This window comes from Mustela nivalis (genome assembly GCF_964662115.1).
Source record: "Mustela nivalis genome assembly, chromosome: 13".
Lineage (NCBI taxonomy): Eukaryota > Metazoa > Chordata > Mammalia > Carnivora > Mustelidae > Mustela > Mustela nivalis.
Genome location: NC_139032.1, coordinates 88,017,490 through 88,043,124, shown reverse-complemented (window position 1 = coordinate 88,043,124; position 25,635 = coordinate 88,017,490). Strand labels below are relative to the sequence as shown.

Sequence of the window (25,635 nt, the reverse complement as noted above, 5' to 3'; positions counted from 1 at the left end):
CTAGTCATGGTCCAATGAGCTACGACTGCGGGGGCGGAGTCACTGCGCCAACCAACATGGCGGCCTTGGGCGCCGGTTGGTGGAGGTGCAGTAGCGGAAGCCTTGTAGGCCAGGTGGCTTCCCCCCAAGAGTATGGGTTAAATGCTGCGCCTGTCCTTTTCTGTTCTCTGTCCAGGCTTTTCTTCTTACTGGGGGCTCCTCCTCCTCCACAACTTGGGCTACTTAAGGCCACTGTGCTGTGGTGGGGGGAGTCTCGTGTGGTCCGTCATGGCCGCCATTCCCGGTTGTTCTCCGTGGGCGACGGCAGGACAGCTCAACAGCATGTCACCCCAACTCTCCTAAGTGGACCCAGGGGCCACTATCTGGGTCCCCAGGGTTTTGCTGGGGGAGAGAGAGTGTCCCATCCTTCCGGAGGAACAGGTTCCCCTGAAAAGACGCGTCTGGCCGCGCTTGACTCAGAAAACACACAAGGTCGGTGTAGGGAGAGCGAGACGGACCACACGCCCGCCCGCCCTCGCTGCAGAAACAAGGAAACAAAAATCTCGTGTATCCTTTTTTTAATTGTCATTTTACGTCTCCCCACCGCGGCCGCCCCAGCCCCTCCTTCTGATGACCATTTCGGGGCGGGCCCCCACCGGGGAGCAGGGAACAAAGCTGGGGCCTGGCACCCCCACCAGGCCGCCAGCCGCGGAGAACGAGTCACAATTACAAATTACCACCACAATTAGCGCCTGTACTTGGGAGATGGGCAAAGGAGGAGGCCCGGCTCCTCATTGTCAGCCGGTCTATTTGGCAGTGACCTTGCTCTGGAGGCGATGATATTCCTTCAGCCTGTAAACCCGATTGAAAACAAAGAAAAATGTAAATTAACAATAACAACATGCACTCCGTTCAATTAATTCAGGCAGAACCCGGGTGGCGGGGGGCAGCTGTTAGTTAAGATGTGTGTGAAGTTGTCTTTTTTTTTTCTCCTGCTCTGTTCCCGCGCCTGCCCTGGCCCCTCCTGCCCTCCAAACAGGATAATGTAATTAATTTATCTTTAGGGGAAAACATTGCTTGGCATTGTTGAAGACAAAGCATTTAACTGGCAGTGGGAGCGATGAAGAGGCCATTATGAGAACCCAATGTGTTCGGGGCCATTTAAAAGGGTTTATAGTCATAAAATACAGAGGGCGAAGGAGGCGGGGTAGGTGGAGGTGATTGTTGGAGCAGGAGAGCGCCCAGGAAGGTCAGGCTGGATTCAGCGTCTCTTAGCTCCAGGGACAAAATGGTGGCTCTGTGCCCAGGACATGTGTTCAGGAGACAAGAGAGACTCGTGCCTTCTTCCCGACGCCAAGCCCGGAGAGAAGGAAGTTGGTGACTCAGAACTCAAGAGTTGGACAGACACACCTTCTGGACTTAGCTCCGAGGCTTCCTAGCTGTGTGACTGTGGGCGGCTTACTTAACCACTCTGGGCCTGTTTCTGGGGTTGCAAATTTGTGTAAGAATTCAGTGCAACCCCGGAGAGTGACTGGAAGTTAGTGTATCATAGCCAGTGGTCATAAATGACCCTGTTTGCCCTCGCGCGTGCCCATCCCCTCCCCAGGCTACACCTAGGCTGAGCACGTGAGCTCTTCCTGCAGGCCAGGGTCCGGGCTGATGTCCCGGGACTCATGCAAACTTTTGCCACACCTGCGAGGTGGCTAGGTTTAGTATCCCCACCTGTGCTCCCAGGGGTCCGGAAGGGGTCTGAGACCATCCTGCAGAGCCAGGATCTGAACCCAGGTCAGAGTGACTGCAGATGACGCGTGCTACCCCACCAGGCCATGGGCATCCACATAGCTAGGATGGTTTCCGGCTCGATCTGTAGCTCAGGTATGATGACAGGCACGAGGGACCTTCCGGCCCGATGACTTTTTGAGGTCCATTTCTACCTCTGGGCCATCTGCCTTTCTAAACCTGCCTAGGCAAGGGCTCCTGGTAGAGTCCTTCTTGCAGCCAGAGGGGTTGGGAGTGAATGTCTGAGGCAATGGGCAGGACCCAGAAACAGGGAACCCAAGCACCCAGGCTTCTGGTAGTTTCCAGCGAGGCCTTCTGCCCCTCTGAGAACAGGAGGCACTGAAGATGCTGTGGGCAGAGGGACGGGAAGGCGGGGTTTGTCTAGGATGGGACAGCAGTCAGAGCAGCCGAGGCCCCATTAGAGCTTGCTGCCCGCACCTGGGGGGTCCGAAGACCAGAGGGAGCAGCTCACCTGAGGGAGTTGATGTTGATGAACCCAGTGGCATCGCCGGGCTCATAGTCACCCTGCACGTTCATGCTGCGGAGAGAGGAGAAGCCGGTCAGCACACCCTAGGCTTCGCTTCCGGAGGCAGGGGCTCTCCGGGGCTAGGGATGACAGCTCAGGCTTGTGGGTACCCAAGATATCTTGGGAAGCGTGGCCCAAACTTTGGTCTCTCATGGCTTTCTGTCCAATTCAGGAGCCCTGCTATGGGCAAGGCACCGTGCCCAGCGCTGGAGAGCAGGGAGCCTCAGCCCTGCTCCGTGGATGTGCAGGTAGGGTTCCATCCAGCTCAGCCAGCGCCAGTGGCTGAAATCCTCCAGTGAGGACACACCTGTGAGCCAGCTCTGCCTTCAGGCATCTCCAGCAACAGCTGATGGCATCCAGTGGCCCAAAGGACCAGGAGGCCACGGGATGCCCCCGGGTCAGCCTCGGACTTGTGACAGTACCCCTGAAGAACTCAGTGCTGGTTCCCTGCTCCACCAGCACGGAGATCCATCCACAAACCTGGCACCTACCCCATGCTGGCCAGCCCCAAGAAGGGCCTGGTAAGCTGCCACTGTTACAAATGTTCCCCCTGTCTACAAGTGCCATCTTCTGGATTCGACAGCCTTCACCTTCGGGGCTGTTTTCACTTAGCCGTCCTTCGAGAAACCCTTCCCAACCACAGTCCTTCCGGTCAGGCTCTGCCACCCCTCCCGCCTCAGAGCTCAGGGTACCCCTTCCTGCTCGCTGAGCTTCGGGCTTTCATCTGCCAAATAGGCCTCTCGGATTTATCGCCGGCCCCACGGGAAATGATGTGGCTGCCACACCTGGCACACGTGCACGAGGACTTGTGTCTTTCATTCACTCATTCACTTATACGGGCCCTTCTTAGGCACTTATGGTCTGCAGGTGCCGGGGAAGCAGGAGCAAGACGAGAACAGGGCCCACGGTGCGTGCAGGGGCGGCAGATGTCAGCAAACCGTCACCCATCAGCCTTAATCGCGGCTGGGATAAACTCTTTGAGGACAAGTTCAGGGCACTGTGGTCTCAGATCTGGTGCCTCATGGCCACCCTCCGAGCCTCTGGTGGGGAGGGGTCCCTCCTCTGTTTCTCACGCATCCTGCTCTGAATCAGCCCCTTGTCCTCCCGTCTCCAGAACTCCAGCCTCAGGACAAAGCAGTCTCAAGGTTCTCGATGACAAGGCCGCCTCAGGAGCCTTCTCAGAGAGGTGAGACTGGGGAGGAGGAGGGCAGAAGGGAATCTGCTGATTTTCTTTCCCCCCGAGACCCTAAGGCTGTGCCTCTGGCTGGCTCTGTGGACTGTGGACTTCTTACAACAAGTGGGGTCTCGGCGCTCAGCTGTCCTACAGCTTGTTCAGGACATGGGCTCTGGTAACCTAGCCCCACCACGCCCCGGCCCTGCCCTTCACGGGGCTCGTGAAGCTGCCCATGAACGCCCACCCCTTCCTTCCTCCTCCCCACCTCCGCGGGCCCCTCCAGGTCTCAGGTGGCAACAAGCCACCAGGAGTAGACCAGCAAGTCCCCTGGAAGGGCGAAGCTTCCGGACCCCTGAGGGGCTGCCTCTTGGGACCCCTCAGGGGGCAGAGGAAAAAGCCAGACAAACTTAAGCATGAGCCTCTGCAGCTCCCTTGTAGGGACCTCGCTCTGGACGAGTACGCCTACCCCTCCCCACGTGAATCAGATTGTGGCGCGCACCAGCACTGTCCGAGCCACCCGTCCCCTTCGGGAGGATCCCTGTGCTCTGCTCAGGGAGAAGCCAGGGCTCAGGGCCCCTTCCAGCTCCCCTCCTCGCTCATCTGCCTTTTCACTGCCACCTCACGCGCGCGTTGTCAAAACAAACTTTCCCGCTCCCCTCCCCGGACACCCCGGCGGCCCCGGCGGCCCCGGCAGAGAGAGGCCCACGTCCGGGGACACGCTTGTCCTGCGTGCGAGGCTGAAGAAGGCCTCCCAGAGGTGCTTCTTGGGAGCCGAGAAACCTCTCTTTAAAACTGTGGTTTGGGGTGGTGGTTGGTGGTGGGGGGGTTGGTGGTGGAAAAAGAGTTTACAATGATTTTTTTTTTTTTTTACCTCCCCTGACGGTCTACAGAAAACCTCTGTGCTTTTATTTTTGCTCATTCGAGTGGCTCTGACCTGCTCTATAATTACGTTACTTTCTACCTACTGTGCCACGGCATTTCCAGTTCTGTTACCTCTCGCGGCTTCCTTGCTGGTCCCTGCGAGGCTGTCACTCAAGGGCTTTCAAGTCAGCGATGTAGAAATCAAAAAGAAAGGGGAAATGGTCGGAGACACAGTGAGAATAAATGCGCCTGCTTTTCTCTCTTTTTTTCCTTCCCCTTTTTACTTTCTTCATTTAATCTCCCTGAGTGAGGCTGTAAGGTTTAATGAAGGGTTGGGCAGATTATTAGAGGCTGCTGATTCGGAGGGGGAGGGAGGAAAGAGCCAGAGAGAGAAAGAGAGAAGATAATTTGACATTTACCCCGACTGATCTAAACTGATTCAGTTATATTTATGGCTTATAAAGTGTTTAGAAAGATGGAAGGGGGGAGAAGCTCAACGCGGCGAGGACGGGAAAGAGGGAAATATATTGACCACCCAACAAAACTCGCCCGCTAATTCCCAACGGGCCTGCGCCGGGGCTAAGCTGGGCCTGGGACCTGCGTCAGGTGGGGCTGTCGGTCCCGACCTCCTGTGTGGCCGGGTGACCTCCCAAGGGGATGCTGTGGTCCTCAGTAAAGGCCACACTCTCGTGCACAAGTGCAGGCGCAGTTCAAGAGCTCGGGCTGCCTTGGACTGTCCCGGGGCCTGGGCAGCACCCTTGGCGTGGCCTCAAGTCCCCTCCTTGGCTCCCTTCCAGGCTCACTCTGACCCTCCCCTCCTGGCCGGTTTCCTTCTGGCTTTGGGAAACCTCGAGATGTCTGCCACCCTGCCCTGTCTTCCCCCCACTTTCTCCTCCACTCTAGACCTGTGTGTCCACGGGCTGGGCCAGATACCCTCCTGGTCCGTCTCCAGGATGGCTCACCCTCAAGGTGTCTGAGCCCACAGGGAGGATCTTCCCTCAAGAACCCCCTCACTTTGGAAACTGCCACCCACGGGGGCCCAACTGCGTATGCCAGACGATTCCATACCTTTTCATCTCCCTCCGCATCCAAGCCCTCTCTACTCTTAACCTCTTAACCAGTTGTCAAACCTGTTTCTCTCATGCCCACCTCGCCCAAATCAGTTCTCCAGAATGGCCAGAAGCAGCTTGAAAAGCACAGGTCTGACGGCTCCATCGCTTTAAGATCTGGCCCCGGGACCCTCACGCTCTGAGGTCTGGCTCCCGGCGTTCCTGTACTGCCTGGGATGTTCTGGAATGTTCTTCCAAGGCCCAGAACCTCCGCACATGTCGGTGCCCCTGGAAACCTCCTGCTCCCTCTCCACCTGCTTAGCTCCTGTCCTTGGGAGCCCGGCTCCAAGGTGACCTCCTCAGGGAAGCCTCTCCACACCCGTTATATACCCAGCCAGCCTCTCCTGCGCCTCCGCACAGCCCGACGCCATCTTGCCTAATTCTACGTTCAGGTGACCATTTGCCGGGTGCCTTTGGAAGGCCCAGGGGTAGGGGCGGTACTGACTCCCCTGGTGACTGTCTCCCCCGCGTCCCATGCATGCTTCGGCGCGTCTCTGTGGAGAAAGCTGGTCGGCAGCGACGCTGGCCATGAGGTCAGTCTGTTCCTCAGCCGGGGGGCCTGGGGGCGGGGGGCACCTACCTCACCAGCTCCTCGTTGTAGAGGGACAGCGGGGACTCCCGGCCGAGGATGTACACCTGGCCCTTGAAGACAGACACCTGCACTTTGCCTTCCACGCGTTCCTGGGATTTGGCGATGCAGTGGCGCACAAACTCGCACTCGGGACTGTGCCAGAAACCTGCGGGGAGGAAACAGCGAGGGAGCCAGGGAGGCCCAGTGGGCTGCGGCCCGGGGCTGGGGGTCCGGGGAGGGCACCCCGAGCCTCAGCCCATCACGGGGGACCTCGGGGCTGGCCGTTGGCCTAAAGCACACTGGTGAACAGTCGCATCAAGGAACAAGCCGTGTGCCTGTCTGTGACCTTGCAGGTCTCCTGTGGGTAAGGAGGGCCCTCCCCGCCCTCGCGCAAACAGTCACCACCCAAGGCTCAGGAAGCGGGGAGGTAACCTCGGCCCCATGCCATGCGGTCGGGCACCACAGGGGCCAGACCGTGGGAAGTCAGCCAGGAAGGGATGCTGTCATTTGCCCACGGGGGCTCGGGTCCTGAAGACAGCTGTGGGGCAGGAGAGCTCCGCTAAGACTCAGACATGTGTGTGCGAGCCCAGGCTGAGCGATGCGAGCACCCAGCGGGGGCAGCTGGGTGGGCGGTTCGGGGTCAGAAAGACCGTGAGCGCGTGGGCTTCACCGCTCCGTGCCTCGATTCCCCATCTACGGAGTGGCGAGGATGCAGCACCCCTCCCTCCCAGGACCAGTGAGTGGGCTTCCTGGGTGTGGAGGCCCTGGGCATCTGCCCGACAGACAGGAAGAGCCCCCCGCTCTGCCCCCACCCCCGGACGTCCGTAAACGGTCTACAGGCTGCTAATACTTTCCTATGCAAGTTCTTGAATGTACGGAGCGCAGGCTACATTCTTCCCCCGGGCCAGCTCTTTGCATCATCAGAAACAGTCCTGCGAGAAAAACCCTCTTCACCTCTCTCTTTTCTGAGCGAGCAGGTAAGAGCTGGGGAAGTTGAGGCTTCTCCAAGATCACACACAGGCTGCAGTGAGAGGCCCGGGGTGGACCTACATTAGAACAGCTCAGCATAGGGGCGCCTGGGTGGGTCAGTGGGTTAAGCTTCTGCCTTCGGCTCAGGTCATAATCCTGGGGTCCTGGGATCGAGCACCGAGTCAGGCTTCCTACTCAGCCGGGAGCCTGCTTCTCCCTCTCTCTCTGCCTGTCACTGCCCCTGCTTATGCTCTATCAAATAAATAAGTAAAATCTTTAAAAGAAAAAGAACAGCTCGGCCTCACAGGATAATCTGGGACTTTTCCTGTGGAAGGAGCATCCGTCAGTATACAAGGTGCCTGGGGAATGGGCTATCCCCCGCCCCTGCCTCTTACCCACACTCTGTCCCCAGAGCCCTCAGGCCCCAAAGGCTGTGTGCTCAGTTCCCGGCTGCTCCGGGGCCAGTACCTCAGCACCAACGGGCTCAGCTGTGCAGACAGCCATCTCCTCTCTAGTCTCGGTGGCGGGAGGGCGGGCCGTGGTCAGGCCTGGGGGAGGGCCAGCTTGAGGGGTAGAATTTCCCTGAAACGGAGCTGGGAAGGTGAGCCCACCTGGGCAGCTGCGGGGCCAGATGGTGCGCGATCTCCTGCCCTGATAAAGGGCCAGGTCAGCCCCGGGTCCAGGGCTATTGTTGGAGGCCCGGCCTCCGGGGGCACCTGCGGAGGCTCTCCGTGGGAAAGGGGAGCAGGCCTTCTCTGGGATAGGGTCTGGTGGCTTGTAGGGGTGGGGGAGGGCCAGGCAGGGAGAGGGGAGATTGGGTCCCCACCCCCTGGCCTCCTGTCATTTGGGTTTGTCTCCTGCTCTACACTGACAGGCAATGTACCCTCTTTGCACCTGGGTTCCTCACTTGCCCAGTGAGATATTATTAACCCTCCGGGTCGGGGGTTAGATGGATTCCCAGATGGGATGCAGGCTGAGCATTAAGCATTTTAAAAATTCAAGATCTGAATATGGCTTCCGCCAGTCCCCCGACCCCCTATACAGGGAGACGGGCACCCAGAGAGGTCCCCATCCACAGTGAGATCCTGAAAAGTACTCCTGACTCTGGGCTGCACCCCCATGAGAGGGGACACTGATGGCCCCCAGACCCCGCCATGCCTCAGTGGTTTGGCCTTCTTGCCAAGTCAGGATAATTAGACCATTAAGCTCTCAGCCTGGAAGACAGGGAGGAGATGGAGCCAGAGATAAGGGGGGGGGGGTTGGGCAGAAACCCACGTGGGAGCACCTGGCCTGGGCTTTATCTCAGGATCTCCCACCTCCCCTGCATGGGGGTCTTGCACTCAGATTTCTTTTCCCAGCAGACCCCGGGGGCCTGGGGAGAGGGAGAGGGAGCTTGGCATGTTGCATGGGTGTCTTGGGTCTGGGGGAGGGCCGAGCACTGTGCGGATCAGGACAACAGCCCTCTCTGTACAAGCTGTGTGTCACCCCGTCCTCCTGCTGAAGAAACAGCCGAGAGAGAGGAGGTGAGCTATGTGCCCCAAAGGAAATGGGTCCTGAAGCTGGGGTGCTGCCAGGGTGACCCCACGGATTGGCTGGGGGAAGGGGGTCTGTGTAAGCCCTCAGCGAAACATGGGGATGGGGTGGGAACAGGATGATGAACAGGGCATCTAGCTGTGGGGCCGAGGTAGAAGGGCTTCTCAGTGCCTCAGTCTCCCTCTCTGTGTTTCCGAGGAAGCCAAGTGTCACAGCAGAGTGGCGAGAAGAGATCTGGCCTGGTGCCCTTTATTTTACAGGAGGACAAATGAGGCTCAGGAGAGACAGACCCAGTCGAGGTCATAAACCCAGCCCAAGGCAAGGTCCCCGGTCCCTGACTCCAGCCTCGGAAACCACTCCAGGCCTTTGTAATTTATCAACCCACACTGAAATTGCATTTTCCCCAGTTCTAGATGCTTTTTGCAAATGTTTATGTAGTTAGTCCTCCCTGTGTGACACGTACAGTTACGATCCCCACTCCGCAGATGAGGAGACGGAGGCACAGGGAGCTTCACTAGCTAGCTTAACCCGCTCGGTAACGGTCATGTCTCCCTAACGTGAGAAAGCACATCAGGCACCCCCTCCAAGCTGTGGCAGGGACAGGCTGTTGCCCGAGGCCAAGCAGACATCTACAGGGGCCTGATGACATCACGGGTACCTGGGAAGGCGAGTATCAATAATCCGTTGAAAGCTTCTAATCACTGTACTTTATTTGGGGATTTGGAGGGCTCAGTGGGTAACAGAACAAGGATTCCACCCCGGCAGTCAGGTGTAAAGGCACTGAGCCGGCAGGCCAGGCTGTGCCCCAGACACCGAGGGACCCCTTGATCTCCCTTTCCTAAGGGCCCCAGCCCACCTTCCCACCGCCCGCTGGGTCTACTGGAGCAGCTGAAGGCTTGGCCTCCAAAGCCGGCCTGTCCTGGGCTCCAAGCCCCAGCCCATCAGCCATGCAACCTTATTCAGGTGTCCTGGCCTGCCTGGGGCCCAGCTTCTTCACCTTGGTGCAGCCGAGATCAGGTAATGTCGGTGAGTGCCTAGCTCAGAGTCCTGCAGCAAGACAGTCCCGCCTGCCTCCACTTGGCCGGGCCAGGTGCTCTCCCCTATGGGCCCTCCAGGCTTAATGACTCTCCTACTTTGTAACCAGAATCCACCTTTCTGCTGAAACCCCACTGGGCAAGAGCGGCTGCAGGAGACAATGGTATTTAAACACCTGTCGGTACCTGGGGGCACGGGGGGGGGGGGGGGCTTCAAAGCTGCCAGATACAATGGGAGGGAGAAATCACCAACCACTTGAAATCCCAAGATGAGTTACAGTGATTAGGAGCTTTCAAAGGAAATAAAACCTCCGAGGGGAAGAGAGGACCAGGCAAGGGCAGTGGAGGCTGATCCCAGGTAGGGATTACGAATATGCACTTCCCCAGTCTTCCCCAGTCTCCCTGACGTGCAGGCCTCGAGGCAGCATGTCCCCCACCGCCCCCACAGCAACTCAGAAGGACCGTTGGATAGGACTTCTCATGTGACAGAGCAGGGTCAGCAAACATTTTCAGGAAAGGATCAGACAGTAAATGTTTTAGGCTCGGCAGGTCATGTGGTCTCTGTCAACTCTGCCCTTGTCGCTCAGAAGCGACCACAGACAACATGTAAGCCAGTGTCCGTGGCCGTGACCAAGATGCTATTTATGGACACTGGAATTTGAGTTTCCGATCATTTTCATGGGACATGAAATACTATTAATAAACAGTTTCTCCCCCAACTGTTTTAAAAATGTGTAAAAAAAACCCCAAAACACCCCACGGCTTCGCTTGCATGCTGAACAAAAACAGGCCGTGGACTGGATCTGGGGACCCCCGCGACACGGAGTGAGGGATGGGTTTGCGGTCAGGAGGCCTGGATTCCAGACCTGTGAAAGATATGGCACTGAGTCTCACCTGTGACATGGGGACCACCCGCCATACGATGTGCTAATGTCATTGCATGCATGGGCTACCTCTGGCTCAGGCAATGCCCAGGCCTAGGACCAAGTTCTTGGTCAAGGCAGGCTTTCCCTTGTTTGTGACAGCTCCAGGTTCTGCCTGGTCACAGCCCAGCCTGGGGTCAAAGCCAGCTAGACCACTCCGGCTATGTAACTTTGTACAAGGTCCTTTAGCCCTGAGCCTTCCGTTTCCTCATCTATAGAAGAGGCTGGTTGCTGCTCTCCTAGGAACGCTGGGAGGAACCCTCGGGATGGCTCATGTCCCCAGAGGGTGCGTGCTGGGTCACAGTGGGCCACCCGAGGGGTGACACTGCCCAAGTAGTGCAAATCGTAGCGGGCAAAGGCAGCCGGCTGTCTTGGGGACTGCACACCCCGTAAGTGAAGGAGGCAGGTGCCGTCAGCGCCCCCAACTCCTTGTCCCCTGCCCTGGCTCGACCCCCTCCAACCTGCCCCTGTCGGGCTCCTGTGAGGATGGCCGTGGGCAGGGAGGAGGGTGCTGTTCACCTGGCGGGGGCGGTGGTGGTCTACGCACCTGTGTACACCAGCTCAGCGAATTTCAGGCCCAGGCCCTGTTTGATTTTGCGCACTTCACGATCCATGGTGAAGGCCTCGATGTCTAAATGAGCGTGGTAAAGGATCGTCCCTGCTGGGGTCTCGTAGATACCTAGCCATTTTTCCAGGCAGGGGGAAAAGGAGAAAAAAGAGAGAAACGCATGAAACCCAAACTGTCAGCAAATGACAAAAAAAAAAAAAATAATAATGACTCGTCTGACAGGAGACAAGCCGGTCGGACCCATTCACTCCCAGCTTGTTGCAAAATGCGCCTGTCATTATGCTCATGCTGGGGCCACGACAGTCCACTCTGCGGCTTGTGGAGAAAATGTCTGGATGCCCCCCTTTGAAGAGGCCCTCAGACGCTGGAAAATGACAGGGTTTCGGAGCTGCTCCCCCTCCTTCCCAACGCGTGCCCACCGGCCCGCGGCTGAAAACCTGTAATTAAACCAACCACGGTGGAGCCCAGGGCCCCAAATATCCTTTCCTCCCTTCTACTGGGGAGCCAGGGGAGGGGACAGCTGTGCACACGCTTGCACACACATGCACACACGTGTGTACACACACATGCCACCTTCAGCCGGCGGCTCCCTTGCCAGCCATGTCTCTGCAGATACACCCTGACCTCTGTGGCCGCCGGGGCCCTGGTGGGCTCCCGCACCAACCCCACCTGCAGATGGGGAAACCGAGCCCAGGAGGAGACAGATATGGCACTGAGTCTCACCTGTGACATGGGGAGGGCCCGGTGAGGAGCTGGGACCGGGATGGAGGCGCCAAGTCCCTGACCGGTGTTGGCTGCTGCCCCGCAGGTCAGCTGATGACGGGGCCCCCACCCAGAAGGTTGTGGGAAGAGGGTCTTGCTCGAGCCGCCTCCCGATGACCTCAGGGCCCTGTGTCTCTACCTCCTAGACAACCTGCTTGGACCCAGGGGGAGGGAGGTCTCCAAAGTGACCCTGAGCTGAGCATGGTCCTGGCTGGGAGAGAGGTCTGATGAGGAGTCCCACGCCGGATTTGAGGACACTGAGGCACGGGAGGCAGGACTGCCCATGCGCACACGGCCAGACCCTCTCGAATAAATCAGGGGAGCGCGCTGAGCGGACCATGGGCACACCTGCCCTGCGTCCGCTCTTCCTATGGGAGAGCAGCAGGAACAGTCCCCATCCCACCGACGCGACTCTGAAAGCTTCCTTTCTTCCCACCACATCATGTTTACAGCGGTAAAGGGACACAGTGATCCCGAAAATTTATCAGTCCTTCCACACTGGTTGCTTTAGAAATCAGAAAGGATCTGTGCACCCGTGTTCACAGTAGCCAAAACAGGAGCCACCAAAATGTCCATCACCGGCTGAGCGGACAACAGGATGTGGCACAGTCATGTAACAGGTAAGCTGCTACTCGGCCTCTAAGAGGAGGGGATTCTTGACACCTGCTACTATGGGGACGGACCTGGAGAGCAGCGTGCTGGGCCTGGGGAGGCACATACTGCCCGATTGCACTTCGAGGAGGTCCCCAGAGTCATGGAGTTCACGGAGACCGGACGTGAGATGGCGGGGGTGAGGGGGTGGGGGAGGAGGCGGCAGCGGGAGGTTGTGGGGCCTACCTGGGGGGTTCTCAGTTGGGGAAGACAGAATGCTGGGGGATTCTGGGGATGACGACTGAGTGAAGGTACTTCCTGCCCCTCAACCGCAGATTTCAAAATGGGTAAAATGGTCAGTGTTATGTACATTTCACCACAATTAAAAAAAAGAGTTTTAAACCACCTGTTCCCCCCACCCCCCAAATCAGAAGATTGTTTTTGACCTTGGAGCCCAAAGCCCCCGGGGCATGGCTGAGGGTGCGGTCACTCATCCTCCTCTAAGGGACCTTCCTGTCTTCCGACTTCCACTCCGGGAACTGGAGAAATGTCAGCTGCCAGGACAGGTCCTTTCAGACCACTGGTGCCCCATTCTAACTTGAGCTGCAAACCCCTTATTCCGTCTTTGGCAGAAGCCTAGCACACAGAAGAAGAGAGCCCAGGCCCCACCACGGGGAGCAGAGGCTTCTCTGCAGAGCCCGGGCTCCACCAAGATGTCCTTCAAATGCCAGTCTGGCCCCAACATCGATTTTACAGATAGACAGACTGAAGTCCTGGGAGAGAAGTGACTTGCTCAAGGTCGGTGGGAGAAGCACCTGGCTGTCCCTTCCCTGCTCCAGGTTGCCCCTCAGATCCTTTGGCCAAGCGACCCTATGCTCCCCGGGTCATGGACGGGAATGCAAATCTGGGGAACCAAGGAGGACCAGCCTGGGCTCCCACCCTAGCTCTGAAGTGTTCCCGAGCAGGAAAGAGCCTCTCTAGGGGCTTATCCACAAACCCCTGACAGCCTGGTCTCGGGGAGGGGGGGACACACGTGTTAAAGCCCCACCTGCAGAAGAGCCTGTCCTGTTTCATTAGTGTGGCTCTTGGGCCAATCTGCTGTCCTGATCCCGTTGTGACCTTGTGGGGGCAAATGGCCTCCCCAGCAGGAAAAACACCAGTGTACCAAGTTCACGCACCGGCCCCAAGCCCAGAGTCCTGGCTCAACCTCCTTGTCACTCTTGCAAACACAGTTCACACGGGCTCTGTCATCTGTTTCCACCAAGCGCCTGGGAGCCCCAACCCAGAAAGGCTGTTGGAGGGGGAGGTGGAGGGGAGACTGAGAAGAGCCAAGAGCGTGAAAACGGGGAGTCATGGGAAACCTGCAAAAACTCAGCCCAGAAGTCAGGGCTCCTCCTGGGAGGGGACAGGAAGGAGCCACAAGCAAGTGGCTCCCGCTGGCCCCAGGCCACGGGGAAAGGCGCAATGGTTCAGCCACCTGTTTACAAAGACATTTGTAGAACATTTAGAAATGTCTGCCTTCAGCATGGCAGACACGAGCGACCACCACGTTAAAGGGCAAGTTCCCAATTCCCCTAGAAGTTTCATCACCGGAAGTACGGTAACTTCCCACGAGCCACCTAAAGCGAGCCACACGGACAGAAACTTACTGGTCTTTCTTCCCGGCACATACTAAGAGCTTTTACTGAATCAGAGACAGGCCGTCTAATGATTTAGTTTTGCTACGTCTCGGAAAAACCCAGAAACTCTCAAAGGCTGTCTGTATATTGGCACAGACAGTCTCAACAGTGCCAGCTCGGCCAGGCTGAGAGCCGGAGGCCCCCTGCTTTCAGCTCCCAGGGAATCGGACTCCTTGCTTTCCTGTCTTCAGCTGGGGCAGGCCTGGGACACAGTCCCAGCTGTATTTGCAGGGCTGAGGCTGGGGACCAGAAGGCTCAGAAAGCCGACGCCTTCACCTTGTTCCCAGCTCAGGTTTGCTGCATGACCTTGGCCCAATTCAGGCACCTTCTGAGCCCCAAGCAAACTGCTCTTCCTTCTCTCTTCCACTGAGACCTGCCCAGAAGGGAGGTCCCCAGACACACTATCCCCCTGATGTGGTGGGCACGCGGATGGTTTTGTTTCTAGGAGACCGGGGCCGACTCCACAGCATCACCTCCCAGCAGCCCAGAGAAGGGACGACAATGGTTGTGCGCAGGGTGCCGGGAGGTCCTCTATACTTACCAGCCAGCAAGAGCCAGGACCTGCCCAAGGGCCACCTGCTGTTGGCCCACGAGAGCCGAACCCCGGGAAAGGCGCAGTGTCTCCAGTGGGCAGAGCTGCACACTCCTGCAGACTCAGAACCAGCCTCATGGCCATCAACCCTCCTAGACAATGGCAGGAAGCGTTGGGGGCCAGAAAAAAAGCCACAGCCCTCAAATGCACCGCACAATTAATACTCCTTTTCTTAGGTGTTAAAGTTAATTGTGACTGATCAAAAAGATGTTTTCAGGCTGCTGCTGGTGTGTGTGTGTGTGTGTATGTGTGTGTGTACATGTGCAAGCACTTGAAAGATCCTCCTGCTCCTCTCTGCAGGGGTAGGGGGCTACAGATGATTTCTGTGTACTCCTTCTGGGAAAAAATGACTTAAAAAAAACCAGTGACAGAAACCTGATGCTAAAAGACTATGGATTTGGGGCTTTTGACAGTCGGCATACAAACCACTGCGCAAAAAGAAGGAGGAGATGACAGGTGAGTCTCGCTGTCGCGGTGGAAGAGACAACAGACATCTTCGCGGTGACACGCACAGCGGCTCCAAGTGTCTATTTTCATCTCCCCGTGTTTACAGGAAAAAGACAGAGGTGTCAGCGGTTCTCCGTGGAGCAGCTTCAATCACACCATAATTACTGCCAAGGGGGGGGGGATGGGAAAAGGGCAAGGAGCTGGGGGGGGGTAGTGGGGGTGTGTGGAGAGTGACCAAGGAGGAAGAGGTGGGGACCAAAACACTGCTGCGGCTTAAATCCGTCTCCTCTGTTCCTGAGGCTGCTGGGTTAACCGGATGGCACGACCTGGCAGAACAGGGTGGGATCCGCCAATCCACTGGGGTCTGGGTCGGGGTGGGGGGGTGTGGGTTAGGGCATCCAGACCAGAGGCTCTGGTCCTTTGGGAAAGCAGTATCTAGAGGAAGAGATGTGGAAAGGTCCGGAGAGGGGCGGTTGGCTGGAGCCCAGGGGTTTCCCCTCTTGGGTACCAGGGCCTCGGATGGAGGCGGTTGCCATAGTGATGGGGAGGTACGTCATGGTGGGTCTCTAGCCATCCTCTATGCTCCAGGTGCCCTGCAGGCCCCAGTCTGGGGATCTGGGTGGGCCTCTGAGGGTACGGACAGCTTTGTTTCATAGCTCTCCCTCTACTCCCCATCTGGAACGTTCCATCTGAGCAGAGCCTCTGGGAGGCCTGGACAGGTGGGCAGGCAGGTGGGTAAGTGGGTGGGCAACCCTTGCTTCTTCCTAGCCAGCAAGTGGAAGAGTCAGGAGGAAGTGAGGTGGGAGGGGAGAGTGGGAGACAGATGGGAAGGGTGCAGGAGAGAGGGGCGGGGAGAGAAGACCAGAAGTAGGCAAAGAGGAGGAGGGGGAGGGAGTCCGTAGAGGGAAGAGGCAGTGGCAGGCAGTGGTGAGACGGAACTGGGAGCTAAGGAGAGAGCCCAGCAGGCTGGAGAAGGAGGGAGAAGGTGAGCGGAAGGACAGGAGCCAGCTCCTTCCCCACTTCCCTCCTGCCTGCCCTGCCCTGCCCCCCTTCTCCTCCCCACTGATTTCATTTACTTCACTTAATTAGCCCCCCTCCGGAGTTAAAAAGATAATGTGATAATGACCATGCCAACAGCCACAATACAGCAAGAGCGACTCCATCTGCAGCTGCCCCAGCCCCCTGGCCCTCTGACCCCGTGACCACCCCAGACTCAGGGCACTAACACTGCCCAACTCCCCACCCACCTCCCCCCTGCACCCCCCCCCCCCAAAAAAATACAAGCTGTTTAAGTTTCAATTACAAGCTTTGTAAGATCAATACAAAGGCCATCTCCCCCTCGTATACGGAGGTACGGACACGAGCATCTTCCTGTTCTGCCCTCAACATCATTGACAATGAACAGCTTCCGTAGACTTAATAAAAACTGTGGGACGTGGACACCCCCAACACCCTCATTTACTGTGCCTGCTCAAGCTTCCTCATGATGAATCACTCGGAGCGGAGACATGAAAACAGGACATCACCCTAAACTCATGAAGCAACCCTCTTCTCTTACCCCTCTAACCCAAATAACAAAACAGGCCAGTTACAACTTCTGGGGGAAGATCACCTGGTGTCACCCCACCTTTGATAAGTTGCAGTCACAGAGAGGGCAAGTAACATGCTAAGGTCACACAGCAAGCTCCTAGGACTCCAAATCCTGTTTTCCCCAAAGACTGTACAACCCTTAGGCTAAATTCCCTGCAAGTAGGGACAGCCCCCCCCACCCCCACAGGTACACATAGAGTACCTGGTCACTGCAAAGGCCGAGCTCCAGGAACCTTTCCCTTGGTGGGGTTTTGGGGGGTGGTTAGAAGTCAAGGGAGTCCGAGCTGACTGCCAGTCTCAAGGCTCTGAACTTCAGGGGTGATGACGCCGCCCAGCTCTGGGGAAAAGGTAGTAGTCTACCATTCAGAGCGCTCTGTATTTGATCCATACAACAACCCATTTCACAGATAAAGAAACTGAGGCTCTAGGAGGCTAAGTTTCTTCTGCGGTGGTGCTGGGGCCAAGATGGGGACTCACGTCTGCCACCAGAGTCCAGACCCTCTGCCTCCCTCAGGCTCCAGGGGCTCAGTCCCCTTCAGCCCTTATAAACCACCTCAGGGGACCCCCCACCTTCTCTCCCAATCTTCCAGAATGTTCCTGATCCATCCTCTCCATTGCACATCTACCAGCCTCCTCTCCTGCCACCACCTCCAGGAAGCCTTCGCGGCACAGCCTAGCTGAGGCCTTCATCACCACCCCTTCAGTTCAAGTTTACCCGACTGTCCCTACCCAGCAGGATGGCATTTCACGGAGTGACCTCGGGCCCATCCTTACCCGGCAAGGCAATTCATTTTCACCACAAGTGCAATCCTGGTCCATTGGTAGTAACTACTCGCACCACTGGGACACAGCCACAGTCAGTCAGTGACGGCGCGGGGACAGGCTTGATGGCAGGTGCCATCGAGGACACCTCTGAGCTCCCAGAGGGCACAGGCTGCCTCTGACCCTTCTGCCTGCCCCTGGGGCCACTGCCCTTTATGGGGCATCTCCCCTGCACTGGGCACCACGATCAAACATGGGCTGGAACCGAGGTCTACCCCACCCCAGAGTTCTAGCTCTTAGCCTCCACTCTGTGCCTGTGTGGGTCAGGGCATCAGCCCTGGCCTTGGTTTCCCCTCCTGTAAAATGATGGCGCTGGTCTGTGGCTCCCCAAGGTTCCTCTCTGGTGTGCCTTGTATGATTTACACTGTGTCGTCTCCCAAGGGCAGACTGAGACAAAGGGACCTTTAATCAGATGTTAATACAGGTCGGAGGCAAAGGTTTACCGAGGACAGAAGGGAGCAGCTGATTAATTACATTGTTCTGACAAGGCCTTCCCCGAGAGTTTCAATTAGCTTGCTTCTCCCAGACAGTAGCTGTGTTGAGGAGGGAAAAAACCCAACTCACAGGAAAGAGGCAAAGTGGCCGCTTCACTTCCCCCCTCCCCACACCTTTCGCGATAAATCCCAATAGGTCAGAGTCAGAAGGATCTGACCCCCATGCCCAGGGCCACCACATCACACTTGGGGAAATGGGGCCCAGAGGGGACAAGTCAGAGGTCAGCGTCGTGCAAGGCAGGGCGAGCTTTCGTGAGGACACCCACTTCCTGTCTGCCGGACCAGCACCCTGTTCTAAGGGGGCTAACTCTGGCCATTGGCTCTCTGGATAGGAAATCCCCTCATATGGGGAAACTGAGTCTGGGAGGGGAGGGTGTGGTCTGATGACCTGGCGAGGGACCGACAGAAACCCATGGGCTCTGGTTAATAAGAGAGCATAGAGGCACCTGCTTGGTTGGCACCAGACCTCTCTTCACTCCCGGTCCATCCGGGAGGCGGTGACAGTCCTGGCAGGGGCTCCACGCAGAGGCCAAGCCCCACCCAGCCTGTGCCCTGCTTGGGAGGGCCCTGGCCGGCTCCCACCACCAGCGCAGCCCACAGTGCCCACCCCTGGCGGGACTCCTGCCCTGCCGGGCTGGTCACCACCTCAGAGCAGCCTTAATGACCGTGAAATCGGCCCTGCAGAGTCAGCCTCCAAACCTGGCCGATGCGCCCAGGACACAGCAGAGCCCGGCCTCCGGGCCGGTCCCTGGCCTCCCCTCTCCTCCGAGCCCCTCCTGGACCCCCAGGTTCCTCCTCACACGCTCAGGACAGCACAGCACTTCTCATCGTGCCCTTGAGAGTCAGTGGCGAAGGGCCCACTGTCCTCACCTCCCAGGGGAGAAACAGTCTGGTGGGGGAAAGGAGCGAGCCCAGAGTCACCCCCATAGCAACACCCAAATGGGAGAGGGTTCTGAAGGGCCTCTGGGGTCTCCGGGAGCTGAGACACGCCCCCAAGGGCGGAGAGCAGACTCACCTCGGGACTTCATCCCAATGAAGCGGTTCTCCACGATGTCAATGCGGCCCACACCGTGCTTGCCCCTGGGGGGAGAACAGGTCCCTGAGAACCACGGGCTGTCACGGCTGCTGCGAGGACTTGGGTCAGATGCCACCCCCCTGGCTGGGCTCTCAGGGGCAGGACGCCGGAGCCCCACTCAGGGCGTCAGGCACCATCCCGGGGCCAAAGATGCAAAAGAGCCAGGTCACCCGCTTCAACGGCTCACTGGACAGGTGGGGAAACTGAGACCCAGGGAGGGAGAGGACTGCCTGTGTCACACAACGGGTTGGCTCTGCTCTCGGGTCTTGTGTGGCACCAGCCCTAACCGTTGCTGCCTCTCCTGCTGTCTGGGGCTCAGGTCTGGCAGGAAGCTCAGAAGTTCTAGTTGGACCGTCCCTAGGGCTGGCAGACCCTGTTGGGGTTGGGGCGGGGGGGTTATTAACCTTCCAAGGCTGAAGGCCACCAGAGGCTCCCATCAAACCGGGAGACCCCATGCCTGTGGGCTGCACCGAGGCCGCTTGGCCTTCTCAGTCCCTGAGCCTCAGGCCGTGAGCATCAGGCATAATGCCCACCCCCCAGCCCCTGCCGCCCAGTGCCAGCGCTAGCCACCGGGGTGGGGGGCGGTTAGCTTCCAGGAAGGCCTGGCCGGCCGTGGGCACTCACGCGACTTCATTCAGGTACATGAAGAGCTCCAGGGATGTGCGGTGGGTGGTGCCGTCCTTGACGTTGGTCACCTTCACGGGGACCCCTAGGGCGGGAGGAGAGGGCAGTGGGCCAGCGGGCAGGGGCTCGCTGCCTGCCACCCCGCCCTCTCCCTCCGCCCGCAACGCCTTAAATGGATCTGACAGATATGGACTCCAAATGACTCCTTGAAAAGCCCTGTGCAGGTTGGGGCCTGCTGGAGGGAGAGAAGGGGCGAGAACGCCCCCCCAGAATGAAAGGGAAAATGCAATAAAAACGCGCCCCCCCCTTCCCATTCTCTCCGTCCCTTTTGCATTTAGGGGCTGTGAAATTGGAACCAGCCCTGAACTAATTGAATTTCACGCTCCACCATTGTCTTACCCGGGCACCTTCTGTCCCACCAGCTACCCAGGCCTCCTGGCCGCGGAGCTCGTGCTCGTGCGCGCGCCCCCGCTTGCACATGCACGCACGCCCTCGCGGCCCCCTGCCACGCCGTCGGGTGGACCCCAGCGCCGCCCGCCCCAACCAGCCCCCGACCCCGCACCTCAGACCGCCCCGGCCAGCTGATGGCTGGGGTGCAGCGGTGCCCGCTCGGGCAGCCGAGGGGTCTCAGGCAGCGGTGAATTCTGAGAAGTCGGGTCTGGGGTGGCAGGATGGCCGGAGGGAGGCGGCTGCCGCTCGCGGAGGGGAGAGCAGGGCCGAGTCAAGGGGGGTGGCAGGGAGGGGGGCAGTGGGTGGGTTCAGGGTTGACTTTGAATAGCAAGGGGCACTTTCTTGAGCGGTGTGAAATGAGCAATAAATGTATTAGGGGGCTAACAAGAGAGCTGTAACAGTGACAAAGGAAAGCTGTTCAAAGTTGGCGGATAATCCTCCACCCATCTGCCCAGCTCATTACCATGTCGCCAGCAACCGGGTGCCAATCAGGCCTCAATAGCGGCTTTCGAGTCTTTATTAAGCCAGGCGCCGCTTGGAGGGGCTTCCCTCAAGGCGTGTCACCTCGCCATTCTTCACCCCCATTTCCAGGGGTTTTATAACTTGGTTGTAAATTGCTATTAAATGTAAGTCTGCCCAATAATGAACCTTAAGCCCCTCTCGCCACTGCCCGCCTCTCCCCTCTCCCTTTCTCTCCCTCCCGGTCCTATTATGGCCTTCGCAGGGGCCGTGGATGGGGCCGGCCCCAGAGAGGAGCCGACATTGTTGGTGCTGCTGCCGGAGAAAGCCTCTTAGCCTTTAAAATAGTTAATAATTAGATTAAAACTTCAAATAAATTAACTAGAGGGTGAATGGGAGTAGTCGGGGACAGCTCCTCCTGTCTATTTTTTTTTTTTTTCCAGACGGTCCCCAAATCATTAAAATGGATCACGTTTCTTCTCCCGCTCAGCCCTTGGGGCTGCCCTATTTCTGGAGGAAAGGCTGCCAGAGCCTTGTGTCCGGGACCCCCGCTGCCTCCTGCCCGCCTCCCACCCTCACCCAGGCTCCCTGGGGGGACCCGTCGGAGGTGCCACCAGGGGCCATCCCGCCACCTTCTCCGAGATGATGCCCCATGCCTGCGGACCAGGCCCAGGTCAGACAAAGCGGGCATTCGGGGCTCCAGCTCGAGTCAGGGGCCCCAGCCCACGGACCCTTGGGTCTCCAAGTGGTGTGAAATTCAACAGCTTGAACGGATGGGGGGAGCCATGGAGATGCCCACTGGTTTGGCCCGTCTCTCAGGAAAGGCCAGAAATAGGCACGTTCTTCAAACATGAACAGACTCCGCTCCCCGCTCCCTCCGCACACCATACTCGACACCTATGAGCATCATTTCTTTGGCCTATTTTAGAGGCAAGTGAGCCCAAGGCCCAGAGGGGCCTCATGGTCACAGCAGGATGAGTGAGGGCAGGGATCTGCACCCCCACTTCCCATTCCCCATCCTCGGTCCCTGAGGTCTGCTGGGAGGGGACGAGTCCCCCTCCCTCTGCTCTGTTCCAGCCCAGGCAGTCGGCTTGTGGATGGACTGTCCATCCTCCCTGCCCAGGCTTGGGATGACCTCACACCTCCTCCTGGGTCCTCTAGGTCCTGCCTAGCACCACCTCCTTCAGGAAGCCTCCCTGATTTCTCCAGCTGCCAGGATAAGTCCTCTCCTTGGGTGCCCTGAGCCCTCACTCTGAGCCTGGTCCTGCCCTTCTCATCACTAGGCACACCTTGCATTCCTCTCCGTCCTCCATGGCAAGAGGTGTGCCTGGTGCCAGGCTCAAGACTGGGCCTTCAGGTCAGGCCAGCAAACGCGTCTTGTTGCTAGCGACAGAGATCAGGAGATCAGGACACCCACCCATGGCCAAAGGGAGCAAAAACACTGGCAGTTTTTGAACTTGGGGTGAAGGGGTGGTCGTACGGTGTAGGTCTAGCTTAGGCTTTAGCTGGGGGTCAGAGGGGCCCCTGAGGCAGGCTCTCTAAGACCCACCATTTACTGAGCACCTCTCCTTGGTGCCAGGGCCCAGTACAGGACACATGCCTTACAGACCACATTCTATCCTGTGAAAATGCCAGGCGGCCGGTGTTTTTATCCCCAGTTTACAGAAGAGGACAGTGGGGCCCACGAAAGCTGAGTGACTGTCCAAAGTCCCAAAGCAACTGGCAAGTGACCGCTTAGGGACTGGAATGCTCTCACTCCAGACCTGGTGTCCATGAGCCCACATGATGGGCGGCTGAAGGTGCTCTCCTTTCAAGTCTGGAGGCTTTCACGGACCACGCCGTCCTGGGAAGGGGGTGGTTAGGAGTCCCTGAAGCCCCCACCTGAGCTCTGACTTCCAGAAACACAGGAGGGATGCAGTGGGCTCGTGCCCAGGCTCCCAGGTAGAGGGCAAAGAGTCCCGACAGGTGGGCACCTACCTTTCTTGAACTCGATCTCAAGGATGTCAGGGCTGTTGGGGGCTTTGGCGGGGTCCTGGGTCTTTGTGTAGAGGCCTGGAGGTGCTTGGTTCTGACAAAAGACAGAAAGAGGCTGGAGGATGGGGTGTCCGGAGCCGAGCCGTGCCCCAAGGTCCCCGCACACCCCCTGCACCCCACCTCCCACGGAGATCTGCACCCCTTCCCCAGAACCAGGGGTTGTGGCACCTGCCACTGACTGACACAGACCCGTGGGCCTCCTAGTCCCCAGCCCGAAGCCGGCCCCCGCTTGCCAGGGGCCTGGGAAACAAAGGGCTCAAGAAATCAGACAATTTTTCCCCTCAACTTGATCTCATCTTTTTCTTCGACGCCCCCACAGCTGGAGGTAGAATAGCAGCGAAGGAACAAGTCAGGCAAGAAAAGTGTGAGTTTGGAGGAGCGAGGCAGTCATGGGCCTCCGGGGAGCGGGCGCTCGCTCTCCCAGGCGCGGGGAAATGGGGTTTATTCTGCACTGACCGCAAAGCTAATGACTACGCGTGACCCCAGCAGGTGCTCTGGCGAGCCGAGCCGTCCCCGGGGTCCTCGAGGTTAATACTCACAGGGAGAAAAGAGAAGAGCAAAGCAAAAACCCATTTGAAAACACATCAACCTTTATGTATATTTTTCCTTGGGCGTGTTGGAAAACGGCCCTCTCGTCTTGAAGCAGCGTGTAGAGGGGGCCACTGGCTGCCTGGGGCTCTCCAAGTCCCTCCCGGCTCCCAAAGCCCAAGGCCCAGGGGCCCCCCAAGCTGTGCTTGGACCCTGGCCACCAAGGAGGTTGGGGAGCACCTCTCGGCCTGACTGCTCTGTCTCTGCTGTAGGCACCTCGGGACCCAGCTGTTCCCACCTGGGATGCCCTGGGACAGACCCTTAAATCTTTGCTTTCGAGACCCTGTGGACATTCGCTTGTTACTTTCCGTCCGTCTGCGGCTTCCTTTGGGCTCACAGCAGCCCCGCTGGGTAAGAAGGTCAAGTGCTGTCACCTTATCTATAAGTGAAGAAATATAGGCCAAGGGGGAGGGACACCTTAAGCATATAGAGAGTTTTTATAGTTTTTACTGGACATGAACATTACTTAAGCAAACGCCAGGGAGGACCAGGTGCGAGCCAGAGTCTGCTCTGCAGGTGGGGACAACAGCCGGGAAGGACTCCGGGTAGGGCCTCCCAGAAGAGTCCCCGACCCCGCCAGGAGGCAGGAGGCCTGGTGAGTAGAAGTGCCCTGGGTCCCTCACCTGTGGTCACTTCACTTGCTGGCTCTACATCCAGGTGACCAGCCACCCTGGCTCCCGCACCCCTAGGCACATCTCGGTCCCAGGCAAGGGCGACGGCGGGGCCTTCTAGCTCTAACGTCTGAGCTCAGACAGTGGCCTGTGGTGGACCCGGCACCTCCCGGCTGCTGTGTGATGTGGGGCCAGCTGTATCCCCTCCTGTTTCCATTTCTCCGGTGGGAATAAGGACCCAGAACTGGCCCCAAAGACAGACCCAAAGAGGGAAAGGGTTCCTTAGGGACCCTACACCCGAAGCCTCCATGGACCGGGTGGAAAACCAAGGCCAAGAAGTGGCTTGACCACACCATAGTGCCTGCCCCCAGTAGTGTGGAAGCCCCACTGTGTGGGGACTCTAGACTCCCTGTTCAGTGCTCTTTCCATCACCCCCTGCTGTTTCCCAGCCACTTTAGAAACCTAAGGGCTAAGAAACAGCACCAAGGGCTTTGGCCAGAGAGAGCCAGCATCATTAAGGATGGGGACAGGGTTCGGGTGGTTTCAGAGAAATGCCGAGCTTCCCCAGGCCCGGCTGGGTCTGCCAAGCACTGGATTCCTTGGGCACAGACAGGCCCGATGACCAACCACCCTTGGCCAAAAGGCAAAGTGAATCAGGGCTTGGGTCTCTGGGTGTCCAACGTGACTCCAAGCCCCTTTCCCTGCCTGCCTGGCGGGGGGTGGTGGGAGGCCCACTGCCAGCCCCCCGCCCAGGAGGAACTCAAAACAGGGTAGCGACAGGGTAGCGGTACTGCCAGCCCCCACACCTCCACCCACAGCTGCTTCCTCCCATCTCCACCTGCCCGCCTGACCTTCTCCCGCCACGCTTCTCCAGGAAGCCGCAAACGGATGAGCGGGCCTGCCCTTGGAAGGAGAGAGGAGGTGGGCAGACCCGCAGGACGGGCGACGCGCACTCCACGGTGCACGTCGGAGGCAGCCGGCGTGGCTTCCGACACCCTGACAGCGCCGATTAAATAAAATAACTAAATAGAAATAAAGCGACATTTGCTTTGCATTCCGAGGTGGCTGGGCGCCTGCCTTCTTTTTACTCGCCCTCCTAAAAGCCCAGTTCAAATGACAAATAGTTTGTTGCCGAGTATCAATACCCTCTATTTATCCAACCCAGCGGGAGGGCTCACTTCCAATGTCATCTGGGGGGGGGGTGTTGGGGGGAGGGAAGAGAGGGAAGAAAAAAAGAGAGAGAGAAAGTGGGGGTGGGGTGGGGGGGGAGGACGAAAGAAAGCATGAAACAGGGCTGAGAAGGAGAAATTGGAAGCAAATGGCCCATGAACTAAACCATGATGTAGAGGCATGATCGATGCCGCAAATGGTTTATTCATCCGTCAGATATGGCGGCCCGGCAACTGAATGAACTCTTTCACTCGGTGCCGTATGAAGTTAAAGCAAGTAAATTTCTATCTTTCTTCGCATTAGCTGCCTCATTGCCCTTCAATCAGCCCTCACGGAGGCAGAAAATGGCTCCACCATCTGCCTTCAGACCCTCCCTTCGGCAGGTCTCGGGGCTTTTTTTGGAGAGGGGGAGGGGGCACCGGGTTCCCTTAAGCCCTGTCTCCCCATCTCCTCCCGAGGGGGCCAGGGCGGTGGGGCTGGGGTGCGCAGGAACTCTCCTTCTGGAGGGTAACACAGAGCCCCTAGTGACTGCCTCCTAACTCCAGAGATCCGGAGGACCATGTCCGCCAGGTGGGGGGGGCAGGGACCCCCCGGGGATGCAAGGCTGGGTCCTGAGGCTTA

At 58.1% G+C, this 25,635-nt stretch overlaps 1 protein-coding gene across 2 annotated transcripts in view; it reads right to left on the bottom strand.

Annotated features, from left to right (window-relative positions):
• Positions 1 to 542: 542 nt before the first annotated feature.
• Positions 543 to 25,635, bottom strand: part of ASS1 (argininosuccinate synthase 1) — a 52,121-nt gene continuing 27,028 nt past the window's right edge. For both annotated transcript variants that reach the window (XM_082696037.1, XM_082696036.1), the window contains exons 10-16: positions 22,589 to 22,679; positions 19,703 to 19,787; positions 19,019 to 19,083; positions 11,006 to 11,137; positions 6,009 to 6,165; positions 2,231 to 2,296; positions 543 to 831 (exon numbers count right to left, since the gene is read on the bottom strand). In XM_082696037.1, coding sequence (XP_082552163.1) covers positions 786 to 831; positions 2,231 to 2,296; positions 6,009 to 6,165; positions 11,006 to 11,137; positions 19,019 to 19,083; positions 19,703 to 19,787; positions 22,589 to 22,679 — 642 coding nt within the window. In that variant the 3' untranslated portion in view covers positions 543 to 785. The remainder of the gene's footprint in view (positions 832 to 2,230; positions 2,297 to 6,008; positions 6,166 to 11,005; positions 11,138 to 19,018; positions 19,084 to 19,702; positions 19,788 to 22,588; positions 22,680 to 25,635) is intronic.